The sequence below is a fragment of the Apaloderma vittatum genome, unplaced genomic scaffold (genome assembly GCF_000703405.1).
Source record: "Apaloderma vittatum isolate BGI_N311 unplaced genomic scaffold, ASM70340v1 scaffold9493, whole genome shotgun sequence".
Lineage (NCBI taxonomy): Eukaryota > Metazoa > Chordata > Aves > Trogoniformes > Trogonidae > Apaloderma > Apaloderma vittatum.
The window spans coordinates 27789-40312 of NW_009706376.1; the positions used below are offsets into that span (position 1 = coordinate 27789).

General features: G+C 39.0%; 1 protein-coding gene across 1 annotated transcript; it reads left to right on the forward strand.

Moving 5' to 3' along the window:
• Positions 1-275: 275 nt before the first annotated feature.
• Positions 276-12223, forward strand: LOC104271169 (leucine-rich repeat and calponin homology domain-containing protein 3; the record flags this gene model as incomplete). Its single annotated transcript, XM_009865765.1, has 8 exons — positions 276-420; positions 1939-2065; positions 2818-2923; positions 3090-3226; positions 4180-4289; positions 8569-8662; positions 9527-9647; positions 12075-12223. Coding segments are annotated over 8 exons (989 nt in total), but the record flags the coding sequence as incomplete, so codon positions are not given.
• Positions 12224-12524: the final 301 nt, after the last annotated feature.

Here is a 12524-nt window from a genome sequence, read left to right on the forward strand (position 1 = left end):
GCATCAGGCAGTTGGGGATAGCAAAGTGTGACTCTGAAAGGAGTGTTGCTTCTGGCTCACTCTTTCTCATTGTGTCTGTAAGATTTTAAAAGATGCTGATTTACTTTATATGTGAAGTGAGTCACTTCGTAATCTTGAATTTTTTGCAAGCAGTACAGCGAAACTGATTCTTATTGAATTGTTTCCACTGTGTGACAGTGAATATACAGACAATACTTGTTCTCATGAAGTTTTAAAATAGCTTTACTAAATGTTTCTTTTTTCCCTCCCTTCAGATTTCTCACGGAACAGACTGTCGGAGGTTCCAGCAGAAGCATGTCACTTTGTCTCCCTCGAGAGTCTTAATTTGTACCAGAACTGCATTCGATATATACCAGAGGCTATTTTGAACTTACAGTCTTTAACATTTCTAAATATCAGGTAATGGTTGCCTTACAAATTTTGCTTTAGCATCAGTAGTCTAGATTTATAAATTTTGTTGCATCCATAAGTAATGCTAAAATGGTGTGTAATCATCATGTTATGTTGTACGTCATTGAATTAAAGCAACCTGAACCAGGGTAACCCACTCGAGTTGGATCGGGGAACGTGGGGATCAAGCAGCAGCTTGTAGAAGCAGTGTGTGAAGAAGAGATTTAATTCCAAACTAAAGGACTCACAAAATAGACTGCAGTAGTTTTCATGTGAAATACAGTCATGCAGACTGAAAAGAGATGAGGGAGCTTTTGGATCATCTTTACAGTTCAGCTCTCAGCCGCCGAGTAAGGCTTATGCAGTTTCCCTTTACCTTTGCTGTACTGGTGGCTTTTAAAGATCTTTCTCAAACATTAACAGTTCTCTGCCAGCATTAACAAGGTAATTGCTGCAATTTAGCCTGTCGATGAAGTTCTACTGTGTGCAGCAGCTTCCATTTGTAGGAGGTCTTTTAGGAGGTGTGAACAGTTCTTCATCACAAATTGACTGTGCTATAAATCAAGAAAAACTTCAGGCTATTTCCTTCTGGTGTTACGTTTTTGCCAACAGAGTGTGTCCATGTTTCTTTCTTTTCTTTTTCTTTTTTTTAATTGATGGGAAGAATTGTACAGGTAGGATATGAATCAGGTATGAGTTTCCTATTGCTATCATCTCTGGTAGGTGCAGTCCAATTACCAACCTTTTTTAAAGCTGCTCTTTGTTCACCTTCAGCTTGGAACTTTTTTCTTGTCTTTAATATCAGGGAAATCTGGATTTCAAGCATGAAAAGACAGGGCAGGCTATTTTGCTAGATGTCCACATCTGATCAAAGCCTTATTTAAGATCCCAATAACTTTCTAATGATCCAGTCACTGCTGCTTACTGTGTTTTATTTCTAAAGGGAAACTCTATTTTACAATCCATTCTAATCCTGCCTGATTCTAATCTGACAGCCTAGTCATATGACCTCGTATTTATTTTAATAGTAGTTTATTATGAAATGTCCAAGACTGGATTTTTGGAATACTGAAGTCTGTCATATCAAGATTTTGATCCACATGACTTGAAATATGCTTTAAATATTCAGTAGGTAATGACTTTCTCTTTGGCATTTTGTATGTGCCAACCTTTCATACTCCCTATTAGAAAGGCTTTTGCACTCCATTCAAATATACTGATTTCTGACAGAGGGTGACCAGTTACCGGAAACACCTGAAAGGGCACAAAATATCATATTCCCCAGCACTGAGTTCCAAAGCATCTGATGAGAGTTGGTACTTGATATTCAGAGTTTGTTCACTTGTAACTAGATAAAGCGAGTAATGAAAAAAGACTCCATGGAACTACTTTTACAGTAATTATATAAAAATTGAGTTGATCATCTAGATGGAATGTGATTTTTATATGTGTCTTTCATTGCATTAAGATGTGAGGTGATTTCTCATTAGAGTTCTGATGGTTTTGTTTTCTTCTCTGTCAAAAAAGTCGCAACCAGCTTTCAACATTGCCAGTCCACCTCTGTAATCTACCCCTAAAAGTTTTGATAGCGAGTAATAATAAGTTGGTTTCCATACCTGAAGAAATTGGACAGCTCAGACAGCTGACGGAGCTTGTGAGTATACAGTTACTTTTTAACTATTACTGTTCAAGCCTTTAATTTTTAATTGATGTGTTTAATAGATTTGGAGATGCTTCAGAAGAAATAACAGGCTTTTTTTTAAGTGATCGAAATAACACAGTAATTAGGCTGCTGTCTGGGTATGTGCAAGATCAACATCTTGTTTCTTATCCTACTGAGAACTTTGTAATTGTAAACAAGTCACTTCTTTGCAATGGAAAGTTACTTAAATCTGCTCTTAGCCATAGGAAGATTTCTATCTGTCGTAGTATCTCCAGCTATGTTTTGACTTTGTATAGAGGTTTAGAAAAGAGGTTGAAATGCTCTAAGATTTAAAAAAAAAAGTTTAAAAAAATGAGAAGGCAAGATGCCTTGCACTGGAGAGCAAATGATCCGTGTCAATTTAACTGAGACTCTTCCCTATTTTTGAAAGGAAGATTGGACAGAATTAGAGCTGTTGTTGCATTTGTTTCTGGCAAAAAGCTTTTTTGTAGGAAGTTGTGCAATTTCAGTACGGAAAGATTTGAATGAGGTAACTTCTACATCTGAATACTTAATCTTGTAAAGCTTTTTTCCACATATATTTAAAATCAGAATAATGCTTCACTTCATGAGATTTAATGAATAAAAGGATCTGAGTTGTTAAGTAAATAGTTGTCTTTTTCAGACCATAAAGTGCTACATATGTTAGTTAACAGAGGCTTTTGACAGCCAGTCGTAACTCTTTCTTTACTCTTGCTTTGTAGGATGTGAGCTGTAATGAAATACAGACAATACCTCCACAGATTGGCAACTTGGAATCCTTGAGGGACCTAAATGTTAGAAGAAATAATTTGGTGCATTTACCTGAAGGTGAGATAAAGGCCATCAGTTATAATAGCAGAAATTTCAGGCAACTCTTTATTTTTCATTGCCTTTTTCTTCCCCTGAGAGCTAGAAGCAGTGTACTTAATGATTTTGTAAAACATATATTTTTATCCTCTTTTAATCTGCCGAATTATGTATTTTCTATCTCCAGAGCTTGCTGAGTTGCCTTTGATTCGATTAGACTTCTCCTGCAATAAAATAACGACAATACCAGTTTGTTATAGGAACCTCAGACATCTGCAGACCATCATGTTAGAGAACAACCCTCTCCAGTCACCCCCTGCACAGGTAAACTGCAGCGAGGAATTCAGAAGGGTAGTTCAACTGAAAGGGCCACAACAAAGTTAAAAACTTCAGGATTATGTTACAAACTTTGCTTAAGAACAAGTGAACTTTAAATCAGTTGTATGATCTCAAAATGTTAAATACGCAGCATAGCTTGAAAAACCCTTTTTATTCTCCTATTTTATCAATAATCTCACTGACAGGCTCTCACTAAGAATTCCACTGTTAGCATTCTACTAGTGATAGCAGAATGTTAGCGAATGTTAAGTCTGATATTAGCTGAGCATTTGTGCTTTCAGTGTAGTCAAAATTTTGACTAAAGCCTCAGTGTTGCTGGGCGCTGTTTCACTTTGCAGCAATCTGCTCTAATTGGCCTTTGAGCTAGAAACTGCAATATTGTTAGTGACTAATTTGATTTTTTTCTTAATGTATGTAAGCCCTTGAGTATTAGAGGTTCTACTGTGAGCTGCTGCTTCTGAGTCAAGAGTGACACTTGCTAAGACCTGTAGTTTCAGTAGGGTTTTGCCTCCCTTTTGAAAGCAAAAACAGCTGTTCCTGGCTTCATTCACTTTAAATTTGAGCTTGCTTTGGCAGTCTGCCACTGCCATTGAAGGCTGGACATGGGTGGGATGCATCTGTTCTGATGCCAAGGGTATAAACTGTGGTACTAGTAAATGCTTATGTCTTGTTTGCATGATGAAATTTCAGCATCCAGCTGACAAAGTTGCATGCAGCCCAGATGTACTTGGAGGACACCTTCCATTTGTGCATCCTGAGCATCCCGTGGTGTTCCACTATAGCTGTTTCACTAAATTGCAGTGAGATATGATGAAAAGATGCGTTGGTTCACATAAACCTGCTCATTTATTACTCTGAGCTACAGGTTAAATGTCTGTAGAGTACTTAGAAAATATATTGTCAAATTGTACTTATGTAACTTTTTAATTTTTTTTAAGATATGTATAAAAGGAAAAATTCACATATTTAAATACCTGAACATCGAAGCATGCAAGATAGCCCCAGACTTGCCTGATTATGATAGGAGACCCCTGGGATTTGGATCTTGGTAAGTTTGGCACAATCCCATTCCTAGTTTTGATGACCTTCAGGATAATTTTGTCAGTTGTCTGAGGTTGTTTTTTTTAAAACATAGATCCAAAGCTTGTTCGTTGGTAAGCATGTTGGTGGAGGTGGCTTTGAGGAATATAGTTTGTGTCATCCCACAGTGCATTGTAGCAAGGTACAACTACGTAAGAAGCGAGGAGCAGTTCAGAAGAAAACCTGGACAGTGTCGTATGAAAGGCAATGTTGGAGCTGGTACACAGTGAGGAGAGAGTGTTGGCATCTTCACAGTACAGGGGCCATGCTCTCCTGTTGTTAATGTGTGTGTTCTGTTTATAAGATCTTATGCTTTTTCCACATGCTTACTGAAGTATATCCCTGCTGTGATTTTTTTCATGTTTTGTACAGAATTGTATAACTACTGTGCTCAAAACGCAGGTGTAAATGGTGATCCCCACCCTGTTAGTAAACTGTTATTTTTGGCAAGCTTTCACTTGGCACTCTTGCTTAGCATTGTAATACAAATACTGCAACAGCCAGCTGCATCAGCTGCTAAATTAAGATGTCTAGAGAAAAGCAGGAGTTAAGATTTATTTCTATTACATGATCTAGAAGAAAGGGAGTCAGTGAAGTATGAAACTAAGTGCATATAAAAATTACTTCAGTCAGCTTGGAAGGTGGCATGAAGGTGTGGAGGAGTAAGTCACTAAAGGATGTGCCGCTGCCTTGGCAGCAGTAAAACACAAATTGGAGGCCTCACAATAAATCAGCATGAGTCAAATTTGTGAAGAAGAACTTGCGTGAAGGCCTGACAGAGCAACTCCTCATCAGCACTGAATGTCAGAAGTTATTTTTCTAGGTGGGGTCAATGTATGAGCATTTTATGGATGTTACTCAGTAACCTGGAGTATATGTTGTCACAGACAGTTTCTGCATAGCACTGGGGATACTGCCTTTTTACTGAAAAGAAAACACTCTAAATGATAAAAATATCATGATCTCTTTAACTCTAGCATACTTTATTTTTTAGGAGAAATTCCAACCAAATCAGTGGGTTATTGTTTTATTGATTTATTGTTGTCTGTAGTTGTCTATCACTATGCAAATTTTCATTAATTGCTTTTATGAAATGAGAAGAATTAATACATTTTAGTCATAGCTGGAACTGTGAACGTAAAAGCAAGTGCAGAACTGGTTGCGGATGCTTTCTCTGAGTTGATTGCAGATTCAGCCACATGAAATGAGCTTCAGCTGGCTTTCGTTTAGCTGTATTTCCATCCCCAAGAGGAGATAAGAGTTGGTGATTTTTTTTGTTGTTAGCCTGCTGTTTAGAGCATTTAGTGCTGCAGGTGGTTCCTCCTGTCTTCATCCTTCTGTGGGAGAATCACCTGCGGATCAGAATGCATATTGGAAGAATTATTATATTATTAACTTGGGATTAGAGAAATAAAAGCATTCAGCTACAATATAGTTACTATTTCCAGGGAAGTCACCGGAGCTTTATGTTTGTTATCTTCAAAAGTGACCGACAGAAATAATATATATTGGTGGGCACACCTAGGCTTTGTTGTTTTCTCTGATAAGCTAGGTGAATGGTAGAGATTCTTAAAGTTTAAGAAACTTTGAGTCGTGTTGTCAGTTCACTCTTGAGCAAACTTTTTTAATGACAAAGTTGTTAATACTGCTGATAAAAATGTACTGTCAGACTTTATGGCAGAAAGGGTGGTTTGGAAGTTCTGGCCAGCTAATTGTTTGGTTTAGCCGTGTCAAATTATATCAAAGTGTCTTACCAGAGCGAAATCTTGTATGTTACTGTCCTTTTCTAAAGATAAGCTTGGTGAAACTGATGCTGCAGCAAGTTTTGATCTGCTGCAGCCAGGGTCTCGTTTGCAGCACTGAAGTTCAGAGCAGCGCAGGCTGTTGCTCTAGTGGGTCTGACTGGAGAGGAGGCAGAGCTGTCAAAGCTGCGTAGCAATTCTTTTGGCACTGAGGGAAACTTGGTACAGTCTAGAGTTGGAAAGTTTAAAATATGAGGTTCTCATGCATGGACCAGTGTAGTGGATATTTTGGGACATGGGCATAGGAGGTAAAAATCCATGTTTTCGTGGGGCTTTAGAGCTGCGTCTTTTGAAATGTTGGCAAGTGTTGTCTTTCCTTTGGCTTTTGGCCTTACAAGGCACTTGGAATCCTAGAATGGCCTAGGCTGGAAGGGACCTTAGAGATCATCTAATCCAACCTCCCTGCCATGGGCAGGGATGCCCTTAACTAGACCAGGTTGCTCAAGGCCTCATCCAACCTGGCTTCTCATCCTTTGATTTCAAACCTCACAGAGCTTCCTGGGTAACTTGGAGTTGCCCCAAAATGTTGATTTATCCAAATGCCTAATTGTTGTTCATTGTAGCTTGTTGGTCTAGGAGGAATACAAATGGTGAGTCTAAACTAATTTCAGGATGGCTGCTGTGTGATTATAAACCTGTCAGCATTGAATAGCTGAGTTTAGATGTAAGAGTCAGGAAAACGGAAAACAACTTTCATGTTAAAAAGGAGAAGAGTCCTGGGAACGGCGATTATGAATTTTTGAGCTTCCAGATAGCCTTAGTGTTTGCTGTGTGGCTTTTCACAATCTGTAATTGGAAAGGAAAGCTAAAAGAAGAAAATTTGTATCAAATACTCCCCTGTTTTTAAGATGCAGCCTAAGAGTCATTTTGATGCTCTTGAATTTACAACAATTGTTTAACTCGCAACAGGGTTCTTGGGAGATTCTGAAAATGTAGATATATTGAAAATTTAATTATACGCAGATGGATTTTTCTTTTCCGTGATCCGTGTTTTAGATCTATTATTTAAGTGCTGAGAACTGATAGCCTAAGTATGGTTCTCTTGGCAGTGATCGGAGTTACTAGTTCTTTAACTGCACTGGGTGATTTCATGGTCACCCAAAAGAAGGAAGTTGCATTTTTTATTTCCCCATTATTTTTTTTCTGGGGGTTTAGTATGCAGATGATCTTTCAGCTCAAGTGCAGGACCATAAAGGTGCAACTCTTGAGTTAACCAAAACTCCGTGCAGGTACAAGAGCTTGTCACTTGATGTACATCTGTGTAGAGGCACACGTATAGCCTAACGTTTCTTACCTGTAGCCCTCCATCCTCATCTTGCTTTTTGTTATTTATGTCTATTTGAAAATTAAAATAGTCCAGGGTAATAGTCTGTCACTGTTCTACAAAGTCCCGTGCACACATATGATGCTGCATTATTAATAATAATTATGTGATTTGAAAATAAGTGTTTTGTGGAAGAGGGATTTTGGAGGGGTGACAACTCGGGAGCAATACCAGTGAGAAAATGACCTGCAATTCAGTTATGATGGGGTGAAGCAATTAGCTTCTTGAAATTCATTCTTCCTTGTGTATTGTGCAATAATTACTGCTGCAGTTCTCCCCGGGGCACAGAGTGCCAGTGGGACAGTTGCGCCATTGTGAAATGCCATCTGCAGTGGATCAGACAAGTCCCATTGTCCCTTTTTTTACTGTAGCTCTCTGCAGCAGTTGCCAGGCTTGACATCTGTGATGCCTGCACTGCTGAATTACGTAGTTCCTAAGCCCAGAAATTCAGAGAACTGCGTGGCTGTTTGGTTACGTGTATTGTCGCAGTAGGCACATGTCTAATGCCTTTGTCTAGACATGTGATTGACAAAGTCAGGCTCTGTAGATGAAAACTATACTTCTATGTTTATTACATTATGAGGTATTTAAAATACCGTCAAGCTTACTGCACAGTTTCTTAGGTAGTTAATTGCGATGCCAAAGGTAGTTATATAATGTATTTTGTGTACTTTTGAGTAAAACATTCTGTAATTTTATTAATTTTGCACGAGTTTATGCTTACTTATGAAAAAGTCCTTGGGACCGGTTTTTGACCAAAACGTATGAGTAGTAGAAAATGAAAGTTTGACTTGTTAAGCAGTGAAAGAAGAGACTGCTTTGTGGGTTTTCTTTGCTGCGATTTCTGCTTGGGAAATGTCTGAATACTTTGGATCAGAGTAGCGTTTTGAAACGCCAGGCGGCGGCAGGTGGACGGCTGCCCCACGAGTACGGTTGTAGCTGTAAGCACGTGCCCCTTGTTCTGCGGGGCCACTGCAGCGCGACGCTGCTGATGCGCTGAGCTTGTGAATCCGCTGCAACTGTGCTCGGTGGCTTTTTCCACTTTTGTTCTGTAATAGCTGTTCTGAGAAGCCTTTGGTGGTGTGTGTATGTTGCAATAACTAAAACTGTGTGTTTGACAGCCATGAGGAACTCTATTCCGGTCGTCCGTACGGTGCCCTTGATTCTGGCTTCAATAGTGTGGACAGCGGAGACAAAAGATGGTCGGGGAACGAAGTAAGTGTTGCAGCTTTATTTTTGTTAGAGTGCAGCGTTGTACAGTAAAAAAACCTGATGAGTGCACATCTGGAAGTATATTCAGTAGGTAATATGTATATGTTAGCATGCAGGTTGCCTTGAACCAAAATTATTGGGGAAAAACAAGAGTAGCTTTACATGGGATGGGCATAAAGTTGGAAAAAGTTAAGAAAAATATATAAAACGGTGAATGACAGAAATTTACTGGAGCATAAAAGATGCAAAAAACCGGGGTTCCTCATTTTTAAAAAAAGCATATAACTGCATCGTATTACAGTGCTGAGTCAGCTGCAGTTATGAGCAGTTGTTTCAGTAAAACAAACCCGAACATGAAAATTAAGCTTCAAAACTCAGACGGAAATTATGTCATCCCTCTTTGCAGCTCAGTTCAGTGTTAAAATCGGTTTGCTATTTCGAAGCAGGAGGATGGATTCTCTTAGCAAGGAGACTGTCAATTATTATTCCCAGGAAGAAACTCCTTTGTCCTCTTGGGACAACGAGAAAAGGCAATAGGCGAGACCTAAAGTGCTTTGGTGAGCTGTGCTCAGTGTACCTGCTCGCTCTCCTGGCTTGGTTTTGGAGAGCATTCTAGGAGTTTCTGTCCTTGGATGTTTTCACAGACTTGCAGATACTGCAAACAACGCTGCAGGCAAGCTGGCTTTTTACAGAAAGCTTAAATACATGGGGCTTTTTGAAACAATACGCTATAGCTATATTTTAAGTTAGTGGGTTTTAAGTGCAGAACAGGATAGTTGAAATTAAATGCAGATCAAGAGGGAGTAGTTTACAGGATGATGTTTGTGAAGAAAAGTGTGTCTTTTATTCACTGTTTGTTTTCTAAAGCCAACAGATGAGTTTTCAGATCTCCCTTTACGTGTGGCAGAGATCACTAAGGAACAGAGACTGCGAAGAGAAAGTCAGTATCAAGAAAACCGAGGGAGCACAGTTGTAACTAATGGTGGAGGTAAATAGTGATCTTTGACTAACAATATTTACTGTCATTATTACTAAACTTCCAGAATGTGCATTATAAATAGTAGGCTCTCTAAAGAGGAAAAAAAGAGGAATACCTAGGTGGAATTATACAGAAGCGCTGTTGTGTTAAGGGTGCCACAAGGCAAAATCAAATAGCTTCAGGATTAGGAGCATCTGGGAAACACTGTGTCAGCTTCTGCACGTGTGCTGTGTTAAAGTCTCCAACTGCTTCAAACAGTATTTTGGAATCTTGCATTTCAGTGCGTGGAGTTTTGTTGCTTGAGCTACTGGGGAGAATGTACAGCAGTAGTAAATTGTGAGAACTTTGTGCCACCTGCTCTCGGAACAGGATGAGCAATTTTGTCAGGGAATTTCGTATTTCCAAGAAGCAAAAGTGCCTCATTTGGCAGCCTTGGGTTTTACTCCAAACATGCAAACTGTCTAGGAGGGACTGGTATTTGTGAGACATGTTGATTTTTGCACCTTCTCAGTCAGTTGTCCTGCAGTCTTGCAGTAACACTGTCGTATTTTTCAAGAGAAGGTAGCGCTTTCTGTCTTTTTTGATCTCTGCAGTCCTTCTACATTTTAACTTCCAATAATTTACTGCTACCACTGCCTCATTTTGTTTATATGTCCCAATTTTAGCATTCTTCCAGATTTCTTTTCTTCAGTTATTCCCTCTTCTCCATTTTTCTGCACTACTTATTATTATTAGATCTCATCCCCATATACTGTGATTTAATCTGTCTTCTCTCTTAGCAGTTCACTGTTTTCCATTTTCCCTAATGGCAACAATTCATATTTTCTGAGTGTCACTCTTCCCAGCTGCTTTTAATCTTCTGTGCCCAACTGTTACTTTTTCTTCTCCTCGTCCCCCTCTTCATCTTTTTACTCTGCCATGATATTTCATTGTCTTTGCCACCTTCTACAAATGCCTAAAACTTTTTGGTCAGCTCACGTTTTTACACGTGAACAGACAAAAAAATTCAGTTCAGACAGTTAAATTCTGGCAATTAAAAGAATTGAAGGTGTGGTCATGGGAAGCTCTGGGCAGCCTTAATAACAGGTAGTGCTGCTAGCTCCCCATCCAAAACTAACTTTATTTCATTTTTTAGGATTTTTAAAATGCCTCACTAATCTTTTAAGATGGAGCAGGGTCAGTTCATGAGTAGGAGTGTCCCAGAGGGGCACAAGTAGCCTGTGGCTCTCAGTGATCCAGGAGATGCTTTGCAATTTTGTGTTCCTAACATTGATACTAATGTCTTTCACCCTCTACTGTATTTTAATTATTATTATAAGTTTAATAAGCAAGGCTAAAAGAAGGATGTGGGGTTTTGGTTTGGTTTGTTTCAATGTGTGTTTTTCTTAAGATTTGAAACTGAGATGGAGATTTAATGAAGCCAAAGTGAATAGGAATGAAAAAGGTTGTAGTAGCAGAGGAGGTGGCTTTGGCAGTAACAGTTGCTAGATTGTGTGGTGAGGCAAAGCAAAGTCTGTTCTAGACAAGCAGGAAAGGGACGGGGGAGTAGAAAAAGAATGTCTGCAAGGGAGTCTGGCATAAGTTTGGGGAGAGTTTGAAGAAAGCTCTAGTGCTCAGGAATGGAGCTTAGGCTTTCCCCTGCATCGCCAGCAGGGTATTTTCCCCTGGGGTACTTTGTCAATGTCATGACTCAGAATCCCTGGGCAGAATGTGTAAAAGCAGTGACAAGAAAAAATTGCCCTACATAATATCGCTCACACAAGGGAAAAAATCAATATTACCCCAACTGTGCTGTTTCTTCCTGTCGTTTCAGTGCTTCCTAATTTCCTTTTTCATTCCTCTTTATAAAATAAAACTGCAGATGCTTTTACAAAGTTTTAGAGAGGCTTTATTGCTTTCTGTACTGTCCTTCGTTATTTCCACATGTGCTTTTCATATTTATTGCATTTGCGTCCCGATAACTCAGACCTCTGTTTTGTTATTGTACAAGTATCTGTCATATCCATTCTAATTTTTCTGACAGGGGTGAGTTAGAATCAAGAGAAATTACTCAAAATTTACACAAATCATTGTATGACTGTCGTTAGCTGGCAGATTTTGATAGATAGTTTTTGATATTGAAAAAAATCACAGTATTTACATTACTTTTGCAGTCCCTGCAAAAGGATCTGTGGCCAGCAATGTAAAACTGGGTGCTTGGTACATATTTCTCATTGCTTTTTAAAAAGCATGTATTTTATCATTATTTCAAAATTTGATGTTTAACAAACGTTAGCAGGCCTGGCAAAATCCAAGAGCTTTTAGGCTGAGCTTTCTCAGATGTAAAAAAAAAAAAACCCAACCAGTAGGGCCTTAGTTCCTGACATTACTTTTTTTGCTGTTTTTTTCCCCTTGGATATCTACTTATGGGTGTTTTCTTTGCGTATGTATGTCAAGTGGAACATGATCTCGATCAGATCGACTATATTGATAGCTGTGCCACGGAAGAGGAAGAGGAAGAGGTGAGACAACCCAAGAGCATGGACTCAGACAGCCTCAGCTCTCAGTTCATGGCGTATATTGACCAGCGGCGAATCTCTAATGAGGTAGTGCTTTTACTTAAATTACTTAAATTCATATGCCCCAGGAAAGCCTTTGTGATGATATTAATGCTTCTTGTCCTCAGAGGTGTTCTTTGGGTTTTAGTTTTGGTTTTTAATTTAAAAAAAATAAATTTTAAAAAAAAAAATTAAAAAAGTAGGTCTGATCTGTAGGAAGAGCACAGTGGGGTGGTTTCTGGAGAGTCAGAGCTGGAGTGTTAAGCTGCTCCCAAGTGCCCCTTGGGATACGTAGAATACATCTAAAGCAGCCACACTGTTTTCTTGTCACACAGGTTCTTGCAAACTT